Source organism: Catharus ustulatus, chromosome 5 (genome assembly GCF_009819885.2).
Source record: "Catharus ustulatus isolate bCatUst1 chromosome 5, bCatUst1.pri.v2, whole genome shotgun sequence".
Lineage (NCBI taxonomy): Eukaryota > Metazoa > Chordata > Aves > Passeriformes > Turdidae > Catharus > Catharus ustulatus.
The window spans coordinates 52,382,784-52,409,544 of record NC_046225.1 but is presented as its reverse complement, the minus strand read 5'-3'; the positions used below and the strand labels follow the sequence as shown (position 1 = coordinate 52,409,544).

At 39.0% G+C, this 26,761-nt stretch overlaps 1 protein-coding gene across 1 annotated transcript in view; it reads left to right on the top strand.

Moving 5' to 3' along the window:
* The window catches only part of UBE2K (ubiquitin conjugating enzyme E2 K), a 45,966-nt gene extending 20,168 nt beyond the window's left edge, over positions 1-25,798 (top strand). Inside the window, exons 3-7 of the mRNA XM_033060983.2 lie at positions 2,473-2,531; positions 5,675-5,757; positions 15,488-15,587; positions 19,002-19,130; positions 19,490-25,798. Of these exons, the coding sequence (XP_032916874.1) occupies positions 2,473-2,531; positions 5,675-5,757; positions 15,488-15,587; positions 19,002-19,130; positions 19,490-19,564 (446 nt within the window). The 3' untranslated portion in view covers positions 19,565-25,798. The remainder of the gene's footprint in view (positions 1-2,472; positions 2,532-5,674; positions 5,758-15,487; positions 15,588-19,001; positions 19,131-19,489) is intronic.
* Positions 25,799-26,761: the final 963 nt, after the last annotated feature.

Below are 26,761 nucleotides of genomic sequence, written 5' to 3'. Positions count from 1 at the left end.
GAATGACTGAGAGGAAGAATGCCATCTATTGACAAAATTTACAGGTTTTATTTTTCTGTTAGTAGTGTCAACTCATATTAATGAATTATCAGAATATTGCAAGACAGAGCTTTAACTGAAACATGTTTGCATCCCATGTTAAAATGTGTTTGGAGAGAGGACCTTTAAAAGACTTGATTAATGGCTGCTGGGTTTTACTTGATTCAAGAGCTTTTCAGTACATAGATTGGGGTTTTGTGGGTTTGGATTTTTTGGGGGTTGTGTTTTTTTAAAATCTGTGTAGTATTGGTATTAATTTCAAGCCAAGCTTGCATGTGAGCCACAGCAACTGCAAAATTTATAATGAGGTATTTCTTCAAGGGAAATAGCTAAAAATTGCTCAAACTCTTGTGAGACCTGTTCCAGTAGGACTACAGGAGGAATATTATGCTATCACTGCTTAATTCAATTTCAGGCATTAAATAGCCACAAAAAACGCCATACACACATATACTCTTTTAAAAAAAAAGGCAGAAATATTGGCATGCAGAAGTTAATATATTAGTCATTTGTATTTTAAATTTAGTATTTAAAAATCACAGATTTGATTAGGTTATGTCTTTAAGCCTGTATTTTTAACTGCAAAATTTAATGCAAAACAATACTCTATAAATAATACTACCAACTCATCGGTCGCTGGTGAAAAATATTAGTGGCTGAATACTCTGTTAGGCAGAAGACTGTGGTAAGCAGAAGAAATGGTAATACCTGAGGATAGGTTATTAGGTTATATTACCTTACAAAATTATATGGCAGCAAAATCATAGAAGGACTGATAAATTTTTGTAATTCGGGCAGAGTGTAGCTGTTTATTATTTTTTTTTTTTCTTAAAAACAGTTGCTGCTGAATTATGCTTCAATTTAAAGAAAAGGAAAACCAAACTTCTTTAAGGTCTCTTATTGATGTATGTGTCTTCAAAACTGTTTTCCTGTGCTGTCCTGTAAGCAGACCAGCAATCAATTTCGACATTGCTATTATAATTTTGGATTTATTGGTCTTTCTTATATGGTATTTTCTGTAAAAACTTCTCAAGTTACTTTAGTGTTAAGTGAGGAAGAAGAACAGCTGTAAACAATAGTAAAATATCAAACTGATACTAACTAGTTTCAGGGGAGTATAGTAGACTGAAATACATTTTTAAAGTGAGAGCTGTTAGGAGCTACTAATGTGTTTTTTGGCTCAGATAAAAAGATGCCATATACTGTAACTGCTGAGAGGAGTACTTTTTTTCCCTGGGTATCTTGCTGCCAAGTATTGTAATTACTTGAGAGCTGGTTTTGTATAGCTTGATTTGCAGAGTAAATCACTCTGGAAATCCCAAGGAAAATAAATTGCAAATACTTCAGCTTTAATTCAAGAAATTGTATAAATTGTAGCACATTGTACTGATAGAGGCAAAAGGTTTCTGAAAGAAGAGCAGTAGGTTGAAGAAAAAAACTTGCGAGTGAGGATAAATGCTTTCAGTTTTTATAAAAACTGGATGTTTAATTTTGTGTGTATATTTTTTTGTACCCTGTTCTTTTTGTCACTGAACTGCTGCCTGGCAAATGACCTTCACTGGGCAGGCAGAGATAGTTAGAGATTGCTCCAGAAGACATAAGTATTGTTAGTGAACTTGAATGTTAATAGAACTCTCATGGAAATAGGATAGGGAATGATACTGTGACAAAGAGATAAAACTGAGAAATATTTTAAACTGGGCAGTAGGAGGGGATTCTGTCTTCCAAACTCCTGTTAACCTTTATTGTATGCTCTGGCCCTTCATATGATATTAATGGTACTGGTGTGTTAAAGTGTTTGCAGAATTAAAACAGAAGTAAGACTTCAGGTGGTAATGTAGAACATAATAAAAATTAAACACTGGTATTATTTTTTTCCCAAAGTGTGGGAGCTTTTCTGAAAGTTACTTGAATGTTTTTGAATTTCAAAAAGTTTAAAATTAAATACAGGAAATTTCAATTGTGTTATTTGAAGAAAATTTGTCATGAGATATCAGAAAAGAGTCAAAATTGTGTAATATCCCATGTTCAGCCTGAATATTCCTGTGGCCTCTTTTTTTATCTGTTTAGGAGATGTTTGGTTCATATTTTGATATATTTTACTAAAATGAAGCATGGAAATGATAAGATTGAGAATGTATACATTAAATATACCTAAGTAATATAGATACTGATTTGCATAAGCAAGCACAGTTTTCTAATTGACTTTATATACATTTATTGATGAAATAGATGAAATCTAAATATATCTCCTAACTAATGCTGCTGGGTAAATTTTAATTACTTGAAAATCTGCTCATTTAGAAGTGTAAATTTTATGTCATGAAAGACTGAAGCTTGAGTGTATGTTATATACAAGATATACATTTTGGTATATAATTATACCAAAATGTTCTTTTGGTATAATTTCCAACTTATTCTTGTCTTTTGCAGGTGGAAGGTATCAACTAGAGATAAAAATCCCAGAAACATATCCGTTTAATCCTCCTAAGGTACTGCAAACACATGTTTTTGGATAATACAATTTTGCTTACAAGTTGGGTTTGAGTATTCTTATTTACGTGTTTGCTTGTTTGTTTTTTGTTTGTTGGGGTTTTGATTTTGGTTTGTTTTTAAAAATTCACTTCTAGACAAGGATTGGAACTATTGCATTTAGCTAGAAGTAAAGCAGGATGCAAAACTGTATCCAATTGGAAGTACACTCTGATTGTTCCTAAAAGTACAAAGTGGGAAATTCTGTGGAGGAACTTGGGCCTTGTTATTGACCCTAATGTAATATTTTTCTGACAAGATAAATACAGTTTTCAAGTAGTTTAAAATTATGTAGAGAGTACAGCTGTCTTCCCTCCCCCTCAGCATTGTTGAAGAAATGTTGTAACAGGGAGTTATTGGTTCTTTTAATTTCTTGGTCCCCCTAGGTTATACTTAAAAGGTCCTTGAATCTAACCTACCAAGTTTGTAATAATAATTAGATAGTGACATGTACAGTTGTGTGTCTTGAAGAACCAACAGAGAAATACAGTAGTCTTACTGCTTCTCTGTTGAAGGAATAGATAAATGTGCACATGGATGAGAGATGAGAAATGGCTGTGGTAAAGTCACTCATATATTTTTCACAACTTATTGGCCTTTTAACTTTACTGCGTATTTCTAGAACTTCAGTTTTGTGATTCCGCTATGAATAATGTTCTCCCCAGCTTTGTGCAGCTGCAGGTGTACATTCCTATGCCCTGATTCAGTCCACTCTTCAGTGGCTTGAATCAGTAGATGCCTCAGTTGTCTGACTTAACTTCGTCATTGGTTTTCTGTTTGTCTGAAAGATGTCTTTGAACCAAGAACATGTCCTAGATTCTTATTTTCACCCCAGTGTATAATACTGGGAAGGAGCTGGGGAAGAGGAGGAAGACAGCAGTGGCAGTAACTCTTAGGTTCTTTGAATTACAGTAATTTCATGATTATAAGCTGCACCATTTTGACTACAATTTTGGTCCGAACCCGGAAGTGCGGCTTGTACTCCGGAGCAGCCAATATATGAACAAAGTTCAGAAATTTCCCAACGCAGAAGTGTGAGCCGCGAGCTGAGCTGTGCTTGCAAATTGAGCACCTGCCAGAAAAACACGCGATTGCGCGATTGTTACAAATTGGTCACTCTGTTGCGCGGCAGGGGGAGGCGGGCTTGGCTCCATCCCGCTGGCACCCTGGCCCGAGGGAAAGGCGGGCTTGGCTCCGTCCCGCCGGCACCCCAGCACAGGAGAAGGCAGGCTTGGCCCTGGCCCGGGAGAAAGGCGGGGCTTGGCTCCGTCCTGCCGCCACCCCGGCCCGGGGGAAGGCTTGGCCGGGCTCCATCCCGCCGCCACCCCAGCCTGGGGAAAGGTGGACTTGGCTCCTGCCGGCACCGCAGGGGGAGCAGCGGCTGCGAATTGAGCACCTGCCAGTAAAACCCGCGATCGTGTGATTGTTACAAATTGGTTACTTTGTTGCGCAAAATTGCAGTTTATAATCCGGTGCGGCTTATATATTGCCAAAGAACGAAAAGTTGCTGACACCCAGTAGTGCGGTTTATAATCAGGTGTGGCTTATAATAGTGAAATTACTGTACTTCCTTGAGGCTGAAGCAAAAGACACAGAAAATCTTAAAGAAATACCTGTTGGTCTCAGTTCTTTAATCTGCACATGTTCTGGTGGGAGCTAAAATAAGGAGAACTGAAACAGGTTGTGGATGCTGAAAGATAAGTCTGTATACCATGATTTAGTTGCTGCTTTAGGGCTTGGTAGTCTCATTTCCAGAGTTCATAGGCAGCTGTTAGAAACTCAGTGCATTGTAGCATAGTACTGCTTATTCTGGAGTCTTGAACTGGAAGTGTTTTTTCTTGTGTCTGGCCCTGCCTTTCATCTGAAGGATTTCTTTGGCTTGTTCAGAATGTGCTTTGACAACCATTGTTAGCAGTCATTCGCTGTGAGAAATTACCCAGTATTTACATCACTTTTTGCATTTTCCAAGTGATTTGTAGAGTTGAGGTAGTTAATAAGTGCCTCAGCTGACATGATAGGTTATTTTTGTTCTGGAAAGCAGAACTGTTCTGGTCTTGCCTATTTAGGTACCAGGATTGCACTGATTTTATTATAGCCCTGCATGTATGGTCTGCTGCTGTAGTGCCTGACATAATGTGTTCTCTTCCCTGATTTGCTTGCAGGTCAGGGGCAAAAGTTGAGAGATCTGTGCTATACATAAAATGCTTTTCAGGAGTTTGGGGTGAGGGGGAGATAAGAAACAGATGGGTCAAAATCGCTAGAAGACAGTTAAAGTGCAACCTGGAGAAAATTAAGGGGGAGTTTCCGAAGGCATGTGTGTCCTTTCTGATGACAGCTTTGGTCTCAGAGACCCTTAAGAGAAAGTGCTGTTTTTACCTTGCTCTGTGTCTTAAAAAACCCCGAGAAAACCCAAACCACCAAAACCTGATTTTAGTATTGCATTGTGAATATCAATAGACTTTAGTGTAAAAATATGGACATGAATAATGAATGAACGCTGGGACTAGATCTTTTCAACAGTAAAGAAAAATGATAGTAATCTAGTTAAATTTTGGGTTGGTTAACAACTTTCTGCATATGAGGTAATGAGACAGGAGGTTGTAGATGTAGTAATATCCACCAGAGAAATTTTTCTAATACTTCTGTAGCTAGCAATTTAGCTTTAGTGAGTGATATGTAGTTTCTATGTTAAGAGATTTTGTGAAATCTGCTAAGCACCCTTTTAATAATATTAGAAGTTTTAAGTCTGTTTTACCGTCTGCTTGTCGAAACACTTGTATACTGGAGGATATTTCTAAGTAGCTTTGTGTGATACAGGGATGTGAACACATGACATGTGAGAAAGCAGTTAGGGATGAGTTTAGGGAGCTGGAATGGGCAGCAGTCTGTTTTGAGTAAGGCAGGGCTCTAACAAACAGCCTTACAAACTTGAAGCCTCCTGGAACAAGCAGTGTCATGTATTAGTTCCATTTGTAATACTACATTTTCTAAATGAGTTCATGAGTTTTTTCATAATGTTATTTAAAATGGTGGATCTAAAATGTTTATGTTGTATACTGCATTTAATTATTGCTTTTGTTTTTAAAAAATGTCTCTTTTTTAGGTGCGGTTTATCACCAAAATATGGCATCCTAATATTAGCTCAGTCACTGGGGCCATTTGTTTGGATATTCTGAAAGATCAATGGTAAGATTCCATGGAAGTTTAAATGTGCAAAATCAAATATACTGGTGTCCTGGATAGGAGGCATCAACTCACCTTGCTTTTCACCTTGTGCTTATAATTTGAGACATTCTTAAAGCACCCATTTTTGTATAGTATGAGGTGCAAGTATGCAAGTGAAAAGATTGCGTGGTAATTTTGGAAAGCATTAAGTATATATTATATGCACAGAGTTCTTCCAAAAATTTTTCACTAGAATGAACGTTTCATTATTGACATTTTGGGTGGTTTTATACGAGTTAATTTTTAATTTTAGTTCTTTTCAGAAAAGAAAGAACTGATCAGTTAATGTTACTGCAGAAGTTTTACTAGCCAAAATCTGTGGAATAGATTTCTGTCCAAACTAACAGCTGTGCTCATTGTTCATTTGTTTTTCAAAGTAATTGATTTAATGTGGTTTGAAGATTGTGTACAACAGTTCTATGATAGACATGATACCTAATACAGATGGTTATTTTCCTCCATGTCTGCCCCAAAAGAATAAGACTAATTCCCTATCAGATCATACCAGTATCTAATGTGTACGAACTTCAAATGGTTATAAAGTCAACAACTTTGTCAAGAGTGCTGTTGGCCAAGCAGACATCAGCTGGGTTTGAAAAAGAAACTTTATAGAGGAGAATGCTGAAGTCTTGAGGTCTTGCAGGTGACACATCTAGGGTATTAATCTTTTACAGACATATGAGATTATAGAAATCATCTGGCACAGTATAGTGTAAATTATTGAAATGAAATTGTAATGGTTATAAACTGTTGTTGTTCTAACTTCTGGAATGGCATATATTTCCTTACCCTCTCAGAGAATTTGATGTTCATTCAGGCAATAGAACCTTTCAATATACATGCCGTGGTACCTGGTATAGTTTTTCTTATCAGTAAAGCCCATGCACTTTTGTACCTGCATCTAATTGATCATACCACCCTACAGTTTTACTGGAGATCAATGACTCTTTAACTGTTCAAGTACAGTCTCCTGAGAGATCATACTCTGAAGCAGATTAATGAATGGGCATGATGTTGTCTGTAAGTATCAAAAGGCAACAAGGACCTAAAAAAACCCATGAACTTCAACTTAATTTATGTACTTTTGGAGTTGTCAGTCACAGCTTTTGATATTTGAGGAGGACAAACAGGAGAGAAAAGTTGACCTGTGTTCTTGTAATCTTTGAGGTATGTCTAGCAGAGGTAATTTGATCTGTGTCTTATTTCTGTTATTTCTGCATGATGAAAAACACTCAAACATTAAGATCTTCTCCAAGATGTATATGAAATAGGAATATTGCAACAAGGATTTTACTTCTGTATATTTATACCAGCTGACACAGGAAACACCACTATTATGCCAGTTACATAGTTTTATACTCTTCCTTTGAAACAGTGTCTTCATTTGGAAGCATTAAGGAGAGAATTGTACAGAATTTGGTGGTGACACTGGGAGATTTCCTGTATAGTATTAACCCCTCTTCAAATGTTTCTTATTGTAGTGTGATCCCTTAATTTTCTAGTGGTGCTATTTGAAAGTTTTCTTTCTTTTCAAATCATAGAATGATATATGAAAATCACTTGAGCATTGTTGAAGTGCTTGTCAAAGCTTCTAGTCCTTTGGTAAGAACAAACTTATAGCCACCTCAGTTCTTTACTGTTTGAAACATTTCTGTATTATGATAGATAAGACTGTTTTTTCCTGAGTAGCTTCCTAAAACTCACTAAGCAATATGAATGGTTAATATTGTTTAAATAAGTTATTTATTGTTCTTCAATATATGCAGCTTTAGTTAATTAAGAAAGCATAGAATCATGGAATGGCTTGGGTTGGAAGAGACCTTAAAGATCACCTAGTTCCAACTGCCCTGCCATGGAGAGGAACAACTTCCACTAGACCAGATTAAATATGACATAGCAACATTCACAATACACGTGCACATAGACAAAAATCAATATATACAAAGGTATACTTAAGAAAAATTACCCTTGAGTTCAGTGAAATATTTGCAGATGCCTTTGGATCTTCTCAGTGGGAAAAGGATTAAACCTGAGGAATGGTGAGGGTATTAGCCCAGGTTTCATTGGCTTTCCATGGCAATCCTCAGAGTCTCACAAACTTGAGAGTTCACTGGCTCTGAGAGTCATCCCACTCTGGGAAATGCTGGTCACAGCCTGCTGTGGTCCAGGACAGCTCAAAGGCTCCCAGTACCATTGTTCATGGAGTCACAAGATGATTGACTCTAAATTATCAGTAAATTTCCATCCTGGCCACAAGAATGAGTTGGTATTTACTGGAATATTCCTTGAAAAGTCCAACAACAAAAATACTATTTCACTTGGTCTCTTGTTCAGATAGAAGAAGAAACTCAAGGCTATTTATTGGAAAACGGGAGCTTGCTAGACAGCAGAAGTTCTGAGAGCAGACAGTGGTTTTGATAAGCTCAAGGGAACCTAACTGTCCAGGTTAATTAATACAGGCTGAGACCTAACAAGCATTCTTGAGACCACAGCTAGCCTAAGGAGGGAGCCAGGGGGAGGATGTGCTACCACAGACCACCAAAAATAAGTTTTCTGCATGTCTTGAAAGTGGTTTGAATAAAATAGCTTCATTAAAAAGCCAACAAATAAAAAAAAAGCAATCCAAATTCCCTCCCCACCACGATTAATAATTTGATATTTATTTCATCAGGCATTCAAAGTAAATTGGATAAATGCAATTCTGAAATATTCCTGTGGAAGTATTCTAGAAAATACACTTAGTTCCACAGTCTCACTTTTCAATTATGCTTCTCTTGTTGCTGTGTTGAAAAAGAAGTCTCAAATTTCACTGCATATCTGCTTTTCAGTGAGGTCTGAGAGTTAAATGACTGGAGAAGTTTGGCCTATGAGTCTTAGCAGGATTCCTGAAAGAGTTCATAAGCTGATCAAATACTAATTTATAGGTGGTGAATACAAATACAAGATTTTCATGTGTATAGTTTTAAAAAGTCTCTTCCCTACTCTCCCATCCTGTGGTAATGATTTTCTGTTCTAATGAGCAGAGTTGAGATGATATTCTGCATATTGGCAGGAGTTTTTTTCAGTTTGCAAAGTAATGTCTTTATTTTTTATGAGTTTAATGAAATTCTTTTTCCACATTGCATGTTTGATACTGAAATTCTTTGCAGCTGTGGATTTTTATCATGTTTAGATTAAATACCTGTTATGCCAGTTTGTTTGCAAAGCAGCTACTGTTTGCTGCTACAATTAAAATAGGGGCATGATTTTGTAGAAGAAATACTGTTTGTTGCTTTTCTGACAATTTTCATTATGTGGTTTCACTTACTGTGGCCTGTATGTATCTTCTGGGCTACTACTCTGTCTCAAAGCTTTAATCTTAAATATACAACATATCTAATGCAGTTCATTGAAACCTGAGAACTAAATTACTTGAAAGCTGTTCCGCATAAATCCCTTGAGCAGAGATTATTAAGTGAGTGTGTCGTGGCTGCATATATAGCTACAAAAACTCTTGGCTTTTGTGGGTTTGACAGCTAACAGTGAATAATAATATTTTTGTCATGGTGACTACTGGAGGAGTCGTGCTTCAGTTTTAGTTGACATGCAGAATTCATTATAAGAGATAATACAATTTTAATAGATAAATAAGCAGCAGCCAGTTTGTAATCTTCCTGGGTAGCCAGTGCTACTGGGTTTTGTTCAGGGTGTTTGGGGAGCACTGAAGCTTCTTAAAGCTTTGAGAAAAATGTAGAGAATATTAACATGGTTTTAGGGAGCCCTTCAGCAGGCAGGCTGTCTTCCCCCTCTATGTCAAAGCTATCCTATTATTCTTTTTTAAAGTTTTCTCTGATGGCTGCCTGGCTTGTAGTTGTCCTGTAAATAGTGACTATGCAATGGGCTTCTACTCAAAGGCCTTATTCATTACCTTCCAGATTCCATAAGCTGTTGGTACAAGGTCCCAGAGATTTTCTCTTGGATTAACAAGCTTATTTATTTCCAAAATGGAACAAATATTGCAGATTATTTAGAAAAAATTGTTCCCGTAGCCATGTTTGGTTGACAGAGTGGAGTAGCAATCTACTGACTGCAGCTGTTCCTGGCATTCTGCTGGGTTACCCTCTTGGAATAATGAAAGAGATTGTTTCCTAGAGAGGAATGTAAAGAACATAAGTAAAAACTTCCTAAATGGAGAATTACTTAGCCTTTAAAAATGAAGGAGAAATAGAAAACCTGGCAGTGTTTTGTAATCCTCTTAGGACTCTCTCTGCTCATCAAAAGGTAAAAGAGATTTCTTTCCTCAGGCATGCTGGGCACAGCTGGCTTGCTGTGCCTTTTAATGTTAACACTATAGTCACCCAAAATAGGGGTGCTCTTTTTTTAATGGAAATGCCCTAAGATACTGTCTTAAAAAAAAAAAAAAAGGAAAAAAGTGTAAGTGAACAAAATGTATATCAGCTCTCTTTGTTCTGATTCAATCCAGATTTTCCTTGTGGTTTAGCAAATGCAATGCCAATAGAAAGCTGAGCTTTTGGTTTGGAAGTCCAGAGTGGAGGCTTTTAGTTTCAAGCTCTCTGAGGGACAGTGTGTCCCTGTAGGGAGCTCTCTGCAGCTCACTGGTGCATGACAGTGGCCTCCTCCCATTTTGCAGATGGAAAACCTGCATGATAGCAACATTTTAGGATGGGAGTGGAAGTCAAGGGTTATTGTAAGCTTTAGGAGCAAACAGGAGCCAGTAATGTCATGGAACAAAGGCAATGTAAGGTCATGTGCGAGACAAATAGGAAATTTTACCTGCAAAACTCATTATACAAACTGGCTTCTTGTTGCTGGTGTTCGGTCCGGTTTCCATCGAAGTAGTGTACCTGCATAGAGAGCTGTTGTACAAGAAAGGTGGGAGCCATAGGAAAAATCCAGAGTGAAGTAACTAGAATGATGGTCTAAGCAAAAACAATGCACAGTGAAAGAATGGAAAGCCATCTCAGTGTCCAGAGTATCAATCATGGTGAAGAATTGAAGTCAATATGCCAAGAGCCTTCTGAGGCTTGAGTTAAGAACAGATCAGATGGAAGTCTGTCAGGAGCAGTATCAAACCTTGCCTTTGGCAGGGAGGAGGGAACAAACCTAGTATGCAATCATGCAGCTGGCCTGAATTACCAAAGAGAATTGCTTGAACTCCATGATCTTTAGCACATAAATCCATACTAGAAGTAAACTTTAAATGTAAGAAGAGTTGGCAATACCTAATTTTTTCAGGGTTCTATTCTGGATCAATAAATCCTTGAGGTGCATTGGAAAATTCAGAAGATCTGTATCTTTGCGCTGGAAGTTTATTTTAAGGAAAATGCAGCTTTTTTTTTTTCATTTGTCCCCAGGATGATATTCTTTGGCTTGTGAAGATGTTGGGGAGTGTGTGTGTGTGTGTGTGTGTGTTTAGCTTTGTGCCCCTATCAGTGTAGGTTTTCTTTCAGAACTGCTGATGGAAATGATTTTTGCTTTTTGCTCATGAGGAACAGGTCCTGCCTTATTGGTATTTAGAAATACAATTCTAGGCAGTTATCTCCATTGACTATATTCTCCCAAAAGAAGGTAATGGGAAGAAAGAAGAGCTTTTAAGTTCATGGGAAATCAGAATCTATTTTTAGCTGTTCCTTCAGTTTCTTCTGTGAATCTTAATACAGTAATTTCACGAATACAAGCCGCACCAATTTGACTAAGATTTTGCTCCTAAACCGGAAATGCGGCTAATAATCAGGAGCGGCTAATACAACCTCAGAAGTGCCTGCCAGAGTGCTGAGCCGAGCAGCTGCAAAGTCGGCATTTTGCGATTGTTACAAATCGCTACTTTGTTGCACCGCGGGTGGAGCCTGGCTCCCTGTAGGCAGCACGGGGGGCGGGGAGAGAGGCGGGAGAGCTCTCTTTCCTCCTCTGCCACAGCCCAGGGGAGAGACGGGGGGGGGGGCACCGCCATTGCTGCAGCTCGGGGAGGAGAGGGGGGACCCGGGCCGCCCCTACCGCGGCCCGGGGAGGAGAGGGGGGACCCGGGCCGCCCCTACCGCGGCCGGGGGAGGAGAGGGGGGACCCGGGCCGCCCCTACCGCGGCCCGGGGAGGGGGGTGGAAGCCCGCGCCGCCATTGCTGTGACCCGGGGAGCCGACAGGAGCCCCGCGCAGCCATTGCCGTGGCTCGGGGAGCCGACGGGGTGCTTTGTCCCCGCCCGCCGCGGCAGGAGCGGGGAAACTCCGTCCCTGCCCGCCGCCGGCGCCACGGGCGCGGGAAAGCTCCGTCCCCGCCCGCCGCCGCTGCCGTAGGAGCAGGGGAAGCTCCGTCCCTGCCTGCCACCGCGGGGCAGCGCCGACCCGGGGTGACCGAGCCCAGTGGCAGCGGCGGGTGGCCCCAAGCGGCAGCACCAGGCTGGCCCACCTGGCCCCGTCAGCGGCCCCTAGCAGGCCGAGCCTGCACAGCCTTAGCTCAGCCAGTAAACCCCGCCCTCCCGCGGTTCTGTTTCTAATTGCACGCGGGTCCTCGCTGCGAACGACAAAGCGGCTTATATTCGTGTGCGGCTTATCTATGGACAAAAACCGAAATGTTTGCCAACACCCAGAGATGCGGCTTATAGTCAGTGCGGCTTGTATTCGTGAATTTACTGTACATGTCTGAAAAATTAAGACTAAACTATGTAGAAAATAACAAGCTGTTTTTACTTTCTTTGATCAGGAAAGCTAATTGGTGTTCTGAAGGTAGAAGATTTTAGATGATTATACAATAGTTACCCAAAATATGTCAGTTTTTCTTCACATTAATCACAAACTTTAATTCTTATTTTGTTTAATGCAAACAGCAACTGAAGCTCTAATGGGTTTTCTTTTATGATTTAAGGATGCTTCTTTCAGTGTTTGTGTCCAATAAAGACTGTCTTGTACTATGTATGAAATGAGAAAGCTGTTTTGAGACATGAGACTTGAAAACAAACTGTAAGCTACATTTTTAAACCTTTTTATAAATGTAGCTAAACCAATCTTGTCTGAAACTTAGTATTTCAGAGTTTAAATTCTCTGAACATATAATCATCTGTATATATAAATGGATAAGTTGTTGCTTTTTATTGTTATTTTGAAATTGGAATGTCAGATGTTCAAGTGCCAGTATGCTTTGTATAAAAATCTACAAATATAACAGGTAAACAGGGATAGAAAGGACCTGGCAGTATTGACAGCTGGAGACAGCTGGTGTCCATGGCATCTCTGTTTCTTAGCGTTGCCCCCTGCTCCCCAAAGTATATTTTACACGCCTCTCCTAGTAGGTACAGTGTAAGTGGGAGTAAATTGCATATAAAGGTAGCACAAAAGGCTGTGATTCTTTTTATGTCATCTTCTCTACATTGTCAGATGTCTCTAAAGTAGAAGGATTTCTGCAAAGGAAAGGACAGAACAGCTTTTATTTGGAGAAATTAACTATGGCATTAGTTATGCTTTAAAGGCATTTCATGTTAAGACTGTCTTTAGAGTAAATAAAATAATAAAATTACTTAACTGGGAAAAAGACTTCTTTTACAATGGGTGTGGTAGATATGCCACATGAAATTGACTGCATAAAAATAAAAAATATTACATCCATTTGAGCATAGTAAGGCCTGAAAGACTTAGTATTCCCTCTGAATGCTGGAATAGTAAATATGTTGCATTACATTCCTGTAATGCTAGCAGATGAGATTGTGAATTATTTAATCAATGTGTACATTAAATAGGTTAATTTCTAGATAGTGTATACCAGTAGAGATTGCAAGCCCAAGGAAATTATAAGAGCAAAATAGCATTAGGTACATGTAAAGAAGAGAAAATTACTCGGGAATAGGTTTGAAAGAGAAGAATTTTATGTTGTGATGGTTAGTGATTTGTCAGAATTCAGATTTAAAAGCATAAGGATTTTTTGAAGATTTAAGTCTGCTACGTTTAGCTTAAGGGGCTTCAAGCTGGTGTGGCAGCTGGAATGAGACACTATGTGCTAATTAAAATCTCTGTCATTTGGGATGCTTCTCACTTGCATTTTGATGTAGAACACTGTACTGCAAAAGCTCAGCAATAATTATCAAGCTAAAAAATAACTTACTGAGGAAAATCTTCTAGAATTAGAAACAATTAGGGAAGAATGGCATGTTTGAATGGTTAGTGACACAGCAAGAAAGCTGTGAATGTAAGCATCTAGGAACACAATATTTGGGTGCCACAAATGTACCTCCGATATTTTACCGGCATCTATTCTCTGTTCATTGATGTACACTGCTAGAGTACTTTAATACAGTGACTCAATTCTGGAAAAATACATAAATCTCTGAAACCTAAACCTGGAAATGCACTTGCACACTGTTTCCTTTGTAGCTGGACCATCAGGTTAAATTGTTCCCCACTTATTCTAACAAACTCTTGGCATTTATTTGTGATCTTCTGAAAACAAGACAGTTTTCTGTTGATTGAAAATTGTGTTGTTTGTAAGAAATTGAATGCCTGTGTTTCACAACTTTCCTCTGGCATTCATGTGTCATACTCACTTTGCTCAAATATAAAATACTGCATTTTCCCCACTCACCTTGCTACTAGTTCTTAAGCAGAGTAAACAGATTTGTGTATTGGTTTGAACACCTGTCTGTGCTATTGCCACAATGATTTTAAGAATCTAGTTAATTGTTCAAATCAGAAATGCTCAACTTTCTCAGAGTCTGTGGGGTTCTTACTTGGGTTCCAGTGTATGCCAACTGAAATAGTACCTCAGAGATGTTATTTATGATCAAAATCTAATGAAACTGTGTAAATGTTACAGCTTCTAGTGTGTAATAATTTCATATGATTACTTCTGAGGGTTTATTGATTTCTCTGAGCATACTGGATTTTCTCTTACTAAATTATTGAAGTTTCTTATTCTAAATATGCTTTGAGATCAAGATAAATGATAAGAACCTAAAATTTTAGAAGTTCCAACTCTGGGACTGTGCTATGTTCAACAGAGTTCTTTCACAGGGGCAAAGAGTGACTTTGCAGGACCATTTTGACTACAGAATGTTTTTCTGCTGCCAACAGTCCTGTCAGATTGTAGTAGGAGGAAGCCAAGGAAGTATTTTGATCGTACATTCCATAATTAGCCTAACCCTTTTATTATTGTAGTAGTAATTAACTATGTAAATGGTTCAGTTTAATGGAAAAATGTAATGTTAAAACTGGTACAAAGAGATCTAGTGTATAGAATTCCTTACCTGCTATGCATGTTTAAAATGTAGGTCACTGCTCCTGCACGAAGAGTGCCGGCAGAGGGAGCATCCCCGGGCTGCCGACCCCGCCCCGCACCGCGAGAGAGGTGCTGGTACCGGCAGTGAGGGACAGTGGCACAACCTGTTTTGATGTTGGTTTTTGTGTTTGTTTTGGTTTTTTTTTCCCCAGATGAAATGAATTGTATTAAATGGGCATGATGAAATGGTGTGGTCGAGATACTTTCCAAAAACTTCAGAAAGCATTATTAATAGGAAAGTCCATGTTTAAAACCTTACTTAAATATATATACAGAATAATATTTTAATAACTGTAAACTGCAGCAGTTTAAAGTTATGTTTCTTGGACTTCAAATCTGTACATGAACTCCTGTCTTCTATGATAATACAGCCACAAAGGTGAACTATACAGGCACAGGATATGGTAAAGGATTGTTTGAATTTTCAATTTTAGGGCAGCAGCAATGACTCTAAGAACAGTGTTGTTATCCCTGCAAGCATTGTTGGCAGCTGCAGAACCAGATGATCCACAAGATGCAGTAGTGGCAAACCAGGTAAGATACTCAGTTGACGGTGATTTTGTAACACTTCTATAATCTTTGCTGACTCAGGTTAGGTTCCAAGGCTTATGGGAGATAAAAGATTTTAAACAATTTATTGTAAAACTGCTTATACTAAATGTGAGCTGCTACAGTGTTTTGTGCTCTTTCTGAATTCTGGAGTGAGTATTAGTTACTCTACAGTGTCATGAGGCTTTGTCTTTAACTTTATCACCTTGTGAGAAATGTCAGGAGATAACAGCATAGTTAAATGAATTCCAGTGTAACTTGCCTTTTAAAATCTAAAGCTTCCAGTATAAGAAAAGCAATATGCTATTGGTTTTAAATGAGTTTTAACTTGGCGGTGTTAATTGGATTTGGCTTGGTATGTAGCTTCTTGTCCAGATTAATATGAATATTGTTGAGCACTGTATTAGTTGAATATCAAAGTTTTATGAGTAATGACTTGGGCATAAGTGTTTTAATCACTGATCGAATTGCTATCAGTTAAATTTTATAATCAACAAGGTTTGTTACCTTTCAGACATTAGTGATAATTTCTAATACCAAAAAAACTCAGTTGGATCTTAGGCCATACCAGGACTGGCATGGTTCTGTTTAAAGTGTTGCTGAAGGATAGAAACAGTCAATTAATTCCTCTGACAATTCTCAACAAAGTCCCAAGAATGTGTGTGTTTACCTTTTTACTCTGGGGAGAGAGAAGGGCAGCTTGGCTTTGCCACTCACTGGCAGTAAGGGTGTATTTCAATAATAAAAGAACAAAGCAAGTTGATGCTGGAAGAACCTTCTATCTCACCTGTATCTTCTGTAAGTCAGAACCCTCCAGGATAGGGTGACAAAGTGTGTACTCCTTCCCTCTAAAACTCAATGTAGAATGGTAGATAAGCATTTTTTCAAACCTGTCAGGATTCAGGGGGGAACATGGAGATTAGAAGTAGTCCATTGCACTCCTGGGTGCAAGAGAGCTGTTTGCTACCAGTGTACTCAGTAAGTACAGAAGCCTTGCTTGTGGGATTCCACAGTAAGGCTGCACTGAATAAATATCCCTGAACAGTTCTGTCAGGCTGAATTGCTCTGCCCAGGGAGAAGTGTTGCAAAGGCCAGAAAGGCCACCAGGCATGTCCCTGAACTGGATTTTTTTCTGCATCTATACCCTTGCTGTCACACTTCATTTAAAAAAAACCACTATATCCTATTTTGCAAAGAACAAATATAGTCTTCCTGTTCTGGCTCTGATGGTAGAATTTTGTGTGGGAATCATAACAGTAGAAGCACTTGAACTGGCAAGATTTTTTTTTCTCAGGCAAAAAATTTCATGAAACCTTGTAGATTCCAAAGAGCAATTTTCCAGGCTGCCCCTCAGGTGATTGTGGGGGTGTGTCCATTGGGACTGGCATGGCTGATGTGGGGAGGATTCAGTTTGTCCTGTTTCCTGCAAATGCCTGTATGAAAGCTATGCTGGGGTTTGGCCTTGAGTTACAGGCATGTGTAAGTAGAATGTGCTTATAATGGTTTTGAGAGAGATGTTGGTAAACACCTGCTTTCTTCATGTGTTTATTTGGTCTTGGGGTCTCTTTTACTTTGTTCAGGGTTAATTGCTTTTTCTATGACAAAATTTCACAGGGAATTAATTACTCTCCACACTTGTGCTATTTTATTAAACTGTGTGTTGTCCAGGTAAATGGCAGTGTCCTACAAGCTCTTGAGAGAATCCCAGGGAGAACTCCTGTTTTGAGTAAGAGTAGTATTTTCAGACACCAGCTGTCTGGTGTATTAGTTGCTCTGGTTGCTGGGTTTTTTTCAGTACAACAACATGAACTGCCTCAGATTCCTGATACTGAAACATCAGTAAAAGCTGCCTTTAGGCTTTTCTAAATTCATTGAGAAACTGGATTATTCACAGATACCTAAGTAAAGGAATTCTGTTAATAGAACACTGAAAGCTAGTTCTGAGTAAAATACAATTATGACTAATCCTTTGCACTTCAGCTAGTTGCTTTCTAGACTGGACAGTGTTCCCAAAAATACTTTTAAAAATTAATTGGGGGAAGATCTCTTAAAAGCAGAAGACAATAGTACTTCAGGCTGTTAGTGATGTTTAACTTAATCCTTCTTCTTTTTTAATCATTATATCAAAAGAAATTTATTACAGACCACTGTATTTGTAACAGTGATTTACTTTCAAGAAAAGATTGCCTCCCATGTTTGTTTTAATGCCATTAATGCAGCCAGATAGTAAATATACAAATTAGGACATACAGATTAGAATTACAGGGAAGTGGGCAAGGCACACAAACCAGTGTAGTTGGTGTGGGTTGTTGTAGGAAAGGCAAAATGAAATGTATAAAATGTATAGCATTTTACTGCAGTATTTATAGATCTAATTTGTAGATTTATGTAGATCTATATAGATTAGATTTATAGATCTAATTATTATTTTAATATATTAATGAAGTGTCTGAGAATGATAATCAGCCATGTTTATGCCCTTAAAATGTACCTAAATATTTGAAAAATGTTTCCTACTATCTTGTGTTATTAAAGTGATTATCTAAGGGAAGAGGATTTTTTAAGACAAAAAACTTGATACTGCATACAAAAGTTGTTAAAATGGGAAAATAATTTAACTTTTCTAAGTACAGTTTATGACATATGACCCACTTTCTTGGAAGTTGAGTTCTTGACACATGCTAAAAATTCTCTGCAGTATGGTCCAGTCTGTTGTTTATTGGAAAACTGGTTAGTGAGGAGATTGGTGAAAAATAATACAGTTACATACTGGCATGATTTTTTTCTTCTGTTAAATAATAGTTTGCATGAAGAGTTGCAATACCCCAGGTTTTTGCACTTGCTCACCCATTCTTCCGCCCTTCTTCTGTCACCTGTGTGATCAAGATCCTCATTCTCAAGAAGATGCCTAGTAGTAGAGTATTAGCCCGGACTGAAAAACTGCAGACCTACTTGCAGTGCATAAAACCACGTATATTTTTAAGTGATTAGAGAAATGCATTAGAGTAGTACATAGCATCATGTTCAGGAGATGTTAACATAGGGATAATTTGTACTCTGTCACACTGAATATAAATTTTCAGCAGCTGTGCTAAATATAGCTACTTCACTTTGATCTGTGCGATTGAGAGCAGTACCTGGTTGCACATCAAATACAGATAAGTGCATAATTTAACCTGAAGGCAAACTCATTATATCAAATGCTTGCATAGGTTTGCTCTTTGTATAATCCTCACATCTAAATTTACTTCAAGAATAGCAGCGTGATCAGTATGAAACACTGTGGAAGATACAGTAGGAAGAATGATGGGTTGCAATCTGCCATATTGTCTTGCTGTTTGGTTGGATTGCTGAGTTGATTTAACTTTCTACTTTTCCCCCCTCTCTCTTTTTGTGTAGTACAAACAAAATCCAGAAATGTTTAAACAGACAGCTCGACTTTGGGCACATGTGTATGCTGGAGCACCAGTTTCTAGTCCAGAATACACCAAAAAAATAGAAAACCTTTGTGCTATGGGCTTTGATAGGGTAAGTATAAATAACTTAAGTATTTTCAGTAAGGGCAGGGCAAGTTATGTGTATAAATACAGGGAGTCATCAGTATCATCAATCTACTAAAGTAGATTCTCTAATTCCATGATATTGTGTAGGTCTAATTATTCTGTTTTGCAGATTTTTTTTTAAGGATTGGAATTTTAAAATACTACATTACAGATAAATCTTGTGAACTACCCCTGCCTTTTTGAAACCATTTTTCTATCAATTATTAGTTGGAATTTAAGAAATGGTAAACTAATGTGTTTTGATTTTTTGCACTTTTCATTCCACTTCTTGGAGCTGCAGGTTCATACACTGAAAATATTATTGCTTTTGTTTTCTCATTGCAGAATGCAGTAATAGTGGCCTTGTCTTCAAAATCATGGGATGTAGAGACTGCAACAGAATTACTCCTGAGTAACTGAGCCATATAGAGAGAGCTGCTTCTGTAGTCCAGCTTGCCCCTTCTGGAGGAGCATCACCATCTGTTATTCCTAGGATTCTATATAGATTCTCTTTCAAAACTGGCACTCTTGCCTGATGATGCTATCTAGGCACTATTGGAGACTGAAAAAAAGCGCTCTGTAAATAAAGCTAATTAAACGTCTGTGTAAATTTAAAAAGGGGAAATACTTTAATTTTTTTTCTTACTAAATATTGTAAAAATTCTTTGAGCTCAGCTAAGATAATGGGAGAGAACAATGCCTACTTTAGTGTTTAGCAGTGTGACAAAGACTAGCAGGAACTTGCTTCAGGATTTTGATTTAGTAATTCAGAAAGCAACATTTTGAGTGTTAGTCATCAAAATTGTTGGTGCCACTCATCACAGTTATCTTACTGTTTTTAACATGGATCCTATGTGCCTGTGGATTGCCCTATATTTGCATGCTTGTACTTAATAGACATATTAGGTAGGGTCGCTGAAGAGAGCACCATTGAAATACTCAATTGCTTTTTTAACTTTTTTCCTGACAGACTTTCAAGACTTACCCAAAATTCCAAATGGTGACCTATTCAGAACCATTTTCTTTCTAGCTTATTAATTGGGAAACCTGATTCTCCTCTCCCTTACATCATACTGTTGATTATGTTTCATCATCTGTGGCTATTATGTGTGCCATTGCAGTAGTCTAGGCTCCCCTTTAAAAATATATATTTTGAATTATCAGTAGTGATTTTCATCCATCCTATTTTCTACACAATCATGTAAGGAGTATGCCTCGATACAGCACAAAAAGATGGAGCTGGTTTCATTTTCTTTTTTTTTGTCTTAAATAGCTGTAAAGTGTTCTTCAGTACACATTGGATAATATGATTTCACAGGTTTGAAGGAGGACAAAGCTGATTCTCCAGTGTACTGAAAATGAAAAAAAAATGTTTTGAGTACTTGATATGATGCAATCAGCTGTTTTTTACAGCAGTTTTCTAGCTTTATTTTGGGCTTCAGTTGAAGGATTGCTTACCAGGTACTTTAAAATTCATCCTTGCTTGCATTTTTCTCTGGTTAACACATGGAGGCTGTTTTGGTGTTTTTACTGTACATACTTCAGATGCACATAGAAGTAGAAGTGTGTTCTCAATTTAGCTTTTTTTTTTGATTGACGTTTCTGATATACGAGAACTGAAATCTTACCTTGGCTTGTACATACAGTCAGTCTTTTTATTTGTATTAAAATGACATTTCATCCTGAGTGCAAAAAGCTTGAAAATTATTAGTCTTGCAACTTCAAACACTAGTACATCTATTTAAAGAGAGCTGTAATGTCTTTGTGAATATGATGCTAACTTTTGAGAGTATATCTGACAAGGAAGTTCAGAGAAATTCTGAGACTAGAGAGTGGGGATTGTGGATGATGGAGTACTGTATCAGTCATCTTTTCTATGACTCTTTTGTTTTATTCTGTTATGGTTTTTGGTTTTTTTTCCTCCTAGGCTGTGGATTAATGGGGTGGGGAAATATATGCCTGCTTGGGGTTTTTCTAGAGCTGTGAAGTACAAATTGAAATAGTTTTGCACTTCATGGTCTGTTTATAACTCATACTAGATGAAATCAGGAACATTGTGGTATCTGTTAAATACCTGGAGCATAGTAGTAGGGGAACAAAACCAGAAAACAGAACTGTTAAGACCTGGCTAGTTCTGAGGTGTTCCCTGTACTGCTCTGTATGATGTGTCCAAACTTAAAAGAGGGCACAGACAGTACATACTTTGAGCTCATATCAGTGCAATACTAAATGCATTTGCTTAGTCTTTATACTTACTGCTTTTTAAGGTGTAGTCAGTGATCAGTTTTCTTGGGTTTTCTTGAGTTAGTGTAAATCATTTGCAATGATGCCAAAGGAAATGAGTTATTTTGACTTTCCTTATATTTATTTATTTTTTTAACAAGAAGCTGCTACTGTTCAGCTGGTTTGCTAAGTGAAAACCAGGGACGGTAGGAAACTGGCAAAATGCTACTTGTGTTAATCTCAAGTTGCTGTCTTTTCTGTTATACAGGCTAAGAAATTCTTGATTACATCAACACTTTTTTTTTTTTTTTTTTACCCTGGTGGTAAATATGAATTGCTGACTACTTTCCCTTGTTCTTCGCTGCTATTTATCAAAAGAAAGAACTCGGAAATCATTGTCGGGGACATAAAACTTCTCAGTAATGGGCTTCTGAACGTGTCTTTCGATAAGACCAATCTCCTAAGAACAGCAGGCTTCTCCAACAGTATGTGCAGTGATAAAGGAAGCCAGGGAAAGGGGAGAGGGGGAAAAGAGGTTCTTAGATGAACACAGTCACCTCTGAAAGAATGCCCTGTTAAGTTTTACTTCTCTCACGAAGTTACCTCATTTTCTTCTCTACTGCAAAACACTTGTCTTCCCCTTCCCCCTTACGTATAAATGTTGGGTTCTGGGTTTAACTTTCCATCCATGTGCTTGGTAGCTTAATGCTAGCTCAGGTGCTGGCAGGAAGCTTCTCAAGAAGTGAGCTGGGGAGGAAACATGACCCAGCATTAAGGAGACATCTTTGGTCTGAAGTCCCTCTGAATTTTGACATGTGACTCCTTTATAAGGAATGTTTTTGTATTCTTGGTAATTATCAGAGTTGAATATAGGGATAATGTTGTACGAGGTTAGTTTAACTGCAGCTAGGGCTGAGCCCTAGGAATTTTGCTGTTAGTGTTCAGCTTATCATTGTGAGACATTGTACATACAAATGGTAGTTCTGTTTTCTGTATCACTGAACATCGCTATATTCAGGGCCCTGTGCATTCACAGTCGTGGAGTTCCAGTGCAGCCCACTCCAGCTGTGGACTCAGGCTGCACATTTACCAGTCCTTGCAACAAGAACATGAAACATGAGTACAGTGGCTGAGTACAAATAAATCATGCATTGTCTTCCTCTATTGTGCCAGAAGATGGCTTGAAAAAGTCATTTTGAACTCTAAATGGCCCCATTTTTCTAAACAAGATATTGGTAACACTTGGTAATACAACTGGTAACACCTACAGATTACCAGAGCATCCATTGGATTTCATTGCTGAACATTTTAATGTGTATCCAGCAAAGTTGTTTATCCTGTCTTATGTAATTCCTCCAAGAGCAAAGTCCAGCTTTGTTCAGAGGTAGAGAAATGCCCTTTCCTGTTGCCACAAGCCTCCATTTTCCCATGAGTACCAAAAGCCCTGACTGTATTCCACCCCCTTGCCAAATTCACAGCTTCCTCGCATTCCTTCTGTGAAAAAACTGTGTTCTCAGTGTGACAAATTGGTGCATTTTGGAGACAAAAAACCTTAGGAACATATCCGGGAAGATGCATCATTTAGTGCATTCTGCATATTTTTAAAATTATTTTGTTTAAAGCCTGCAACAGAGTACATGGGGCCTTGACTATAATTGGTTCGGTAGTATTTATGAGCAATTAGGTACTACTGGTGTATGAATATGTCTTAGGTTTTTTTCTAATTATCACTGTATTCAACTGTTTTCCATGTAAATTAGTATTGCAACACTGACATAAGGAATATAGAAACTTTTTTTTGTTATTGTCTGAAAGGAGGAATTAAATAGCCAGAAAGAATCTTACCTTGTAACACCAAATCTGCATTGTATGGTGTGGGTAACAGAAACATTTAAACTATGCAAATTTAAGCCTAACAGCTGTGACTCAGACTAGGCACTTCAGAGCTTATGGATTGCTTATGTCATTTGGGAAAGGAGAAGGGGAGTGGGGGGGAAATCAAAACACAGAGTCAAGCAAGAGTTCTTGTTTACTGCATTGGTCATGCACTGTGTCGGGAAGTTCCGTTTTTAGCACAGAAGTCAACTGTGCACATCCCTTGTTCCCTTCTGAAACACCAACAAAAGCTGGCTTAGACTTGGAGGCTTGCCTGAAGTGGGAAACGCTTAATCATTTAACAAATAAATTGGTTTTACTTAAATGCTGGTGAGCAGAGGCAACGAGAAGATGAGGTGTCCTCTCCTGCTGTTTTGTTGATGGAGCTGATGAATGGGGGCACTGATTTGTGACCAGGTGCTTAGTTTTGTATGGTTTTGATGAGCAGCTGGCTCAACAAGAAAGCAAAAGTGCATTTCATCAGCATCTGTTGCAACATGGAACTAAAGCATGAAAGTCAAGATGCCTGTGGGTGCCTAAAGCCTCTTCTGGGAAGACCAAATAGATGTTTTCAGTGTTACCATCCTCGTTTTCCAGGCACAGATTTCTCCTAGGGCTAGGCAAAGGGGCAATCACCTCTTTCTTGCTAGTTTTCTGATCTGTTCCAAACCTATCCGTGAATGATGTAGGTAGCTCTTCCTGCTTGTGGTGTTTGTGTCATCAGCTGATTCGTCATCAGACTCACAAGACCAAGTGTCATCAATGCATTTGGCTTCTGGCTTGGTTGTTCCAGCTGCAGTGTTCTGTTGGCAGCAACGTGACTTTGGATTTGTTCTCACTGGACAAACCCTTGTGAATCATTTGCCCTGTACTGTGCTGTGATGTTCAATCTGTGCTGTTACCTGCTTTGTAGGCGTCAGACTGGCTCTGGGATCGCTCACGGTGCTGAGCCCTTTATTGATAACGTAAGTCCAGGTCGCGGCTGTGACAATGCTCTGCTTGTCTGGTGTGCGACCTGCAGCAACTGCTGCTGCCCTGCTGCAGTGCCTGAAGAAGGCTGCCATCATAGGAATGCTGACGTCAACTGCTGAAGAGCCCTGCTTTTCACTTACTTTTTCCATCCTAAATTCTGACTTTTCTAGTAAATAAATATTTACCTCTAAGTACTGCAGGAGGTTGGTTCCTGAGCACCAGACTTCCTGTGGAGGTGGAACAGGGGTGGGGAGGCTGGAATGCAGCATCAGTGTTTTTTGTCTTGAAAATAAAAACTACACAAACACTTTTGTACACAAATGATTTTTTAAATAAACACGCAGTTTAAAAGATGTTGATTTTTCGCTGGGAATGCTTAACAATAAATGCATGTTTCCCTGAAAACAGTTTTCATTTTATTTCTGGCAGTTCAGATTGTTCTAAGATTACAGGGTTTGCTGCCTCCATGTCAGTAACAAGAGAGAAAGGGATGATGATTTTCATGGTACACATTAAAAATTTTTGAAGAAGAAAACTGTGTAAATAGAACTTGTGTAATGGAAGCATGTGTTATTTCAACTAGGACTGCTCTTGTGCTGGCCTGACCATCTTGCACCACCTCTTGTCTCCTTTCAAAGGCTGCATCTGAAGAAACAAAGCCGGTACCACAGAGGAAAAGTTCTCTCTGGATTTCCCTGCACCACTTATGTTCATGTCATCTTTGTACATTTTGAACTGTGTACCTCAAACTGCAGTTGGTTCATGCACAGGGAGGTGACAGCCTGGTGGCTAATGGCACGGTCCTGCTGCTCAGCTCTAGAAGAATCTAGAAGGGATGAGGACTATGGATTTCCTACCAGTACAAACTTCACTTTTTTGGCATTTGTCAACATTCATTAAATGAAGTAAAGCAATTTGAAGACAGTGGCTGCACAACTGAAGCAACAAACAGTTTGCTGTGGAGCTGGTTGTAATTCTATTTCAGATCTGCATCCAATCTTCAGGTGCATGCTTGGCCCTGGGCAGGTTTTGCAGGTTTCTGGCCAGGCTCTGACAGCTGGCCTAGTGCTGCACTGTTTACTGGTGTAAGATGTTTGGGGTTTTTTGTTTAATTTTACTGTCATCAGGAGCTGTGTCATATTGTGGTACCTCATTCTTAAAAGAGGGGTGAGGGAGAGGGAGCACTCCTCAGTCCCTCTCCCACAGGTCTTAGCCTGACATTAATTCAGAGTAAAACAAAAGCCCAATTTCCCCAGTTCGTGTAGTTAGACACTGACATGAGTAACTGAGAGCTGCATTATACTGAAATACTTGTGAAGTTGTCCAACAGCCTTGTCATTTCTTCCAGCGCCCCGAGACTGGAAGCGAGTTCACAGCTGAAATTGACTGATGGTGCTTGCTAGCTTGACTCGTCCTGTACTTAGTTTTCTGTTTCAGTGGCTGTAATACTGACACATTTGGCTCTCAGATGGGTAACTGATACCTCCAATACAGCAAATCCAGGATTTTAAATTGTTTTTAAGATCAAGTCTGGATCTGGAGCACCTGTGTCTGGTACAATGTCAAATAAATTACATTGCTTCACTTAGTGGCTACTTTGTGTTGAATAACATTAATTCTTTAGAAGGGTTTATGACAGCCTGGTATAAAATAAAGGGTAATGAGCTGGGCTGGTGAGGAAAATATGGGGGGAGAGGGGGAAGAGAATCTCTTTTGTGTTGATGATACCTGAGCCACCAAACCCCTTTACCACCCCAAGTCATCCATGTACAGCTGCCTCTGCTTGCAAATGGTGAAGGGCATGGGCTTGCGGCCCCCTGCTCCTGTGGTGGCTGGGGAGAGGGACACTGCCACAGTCTCCTCCTTTTGTCTTTCCCAAAAACCTCATTTCACAATTGGCAGTTTAAAAACATGATGATGGTCAAAGCTCCTGCTGGCCCTGAGAGGTTTGGCAAGTTCCCTGCAGCAGAGCCACATCACTCTATCAGGGCAAAGCTGCCTATCCCCATTTTTATACTTCTACCTGCTGCCCCAGTGCAGAGGTGGATGGGAGGGTGCCTTTCTTGAAGGAGGAACATTGTGCTGGTTATAGCCTCCCAAAATAGGAGCCAGTTTTGCACTGCGATGGATTTTGGTTCAAAAGCAGAACTGGTTGGTCCCATTTCACACTGCAGCCAGTCAAAACAAAAATCCTGACATTGCCACAGCTTTAAATTTCCATCTACACAAGGCTGGAGAACAAACACCAAACACAAAATGGGCCCTGGCTGTTTCTGGAAGTGGTGGCCATCACATCTTCACCTTGCTGCAAGAAACAGTTGGGTGTGAAGTGGTTTACCTGTGTAGAAAGTGGCTTAAAGTCAGCACAAATGGATTGAAAACACCTGATGTTTACAACTTTTTACGGCTTTTGCTGTTAAAGAGGCAAGAAATGAATCCTGTGTATGAACAACCTGCTGGATGGGGGCTTGCTCACTCTCTGCTTGGCATATGTGTTGCCCACTACAGCTTATTCCACATTCCAGTCCTTTAATGGTCTGAACCACA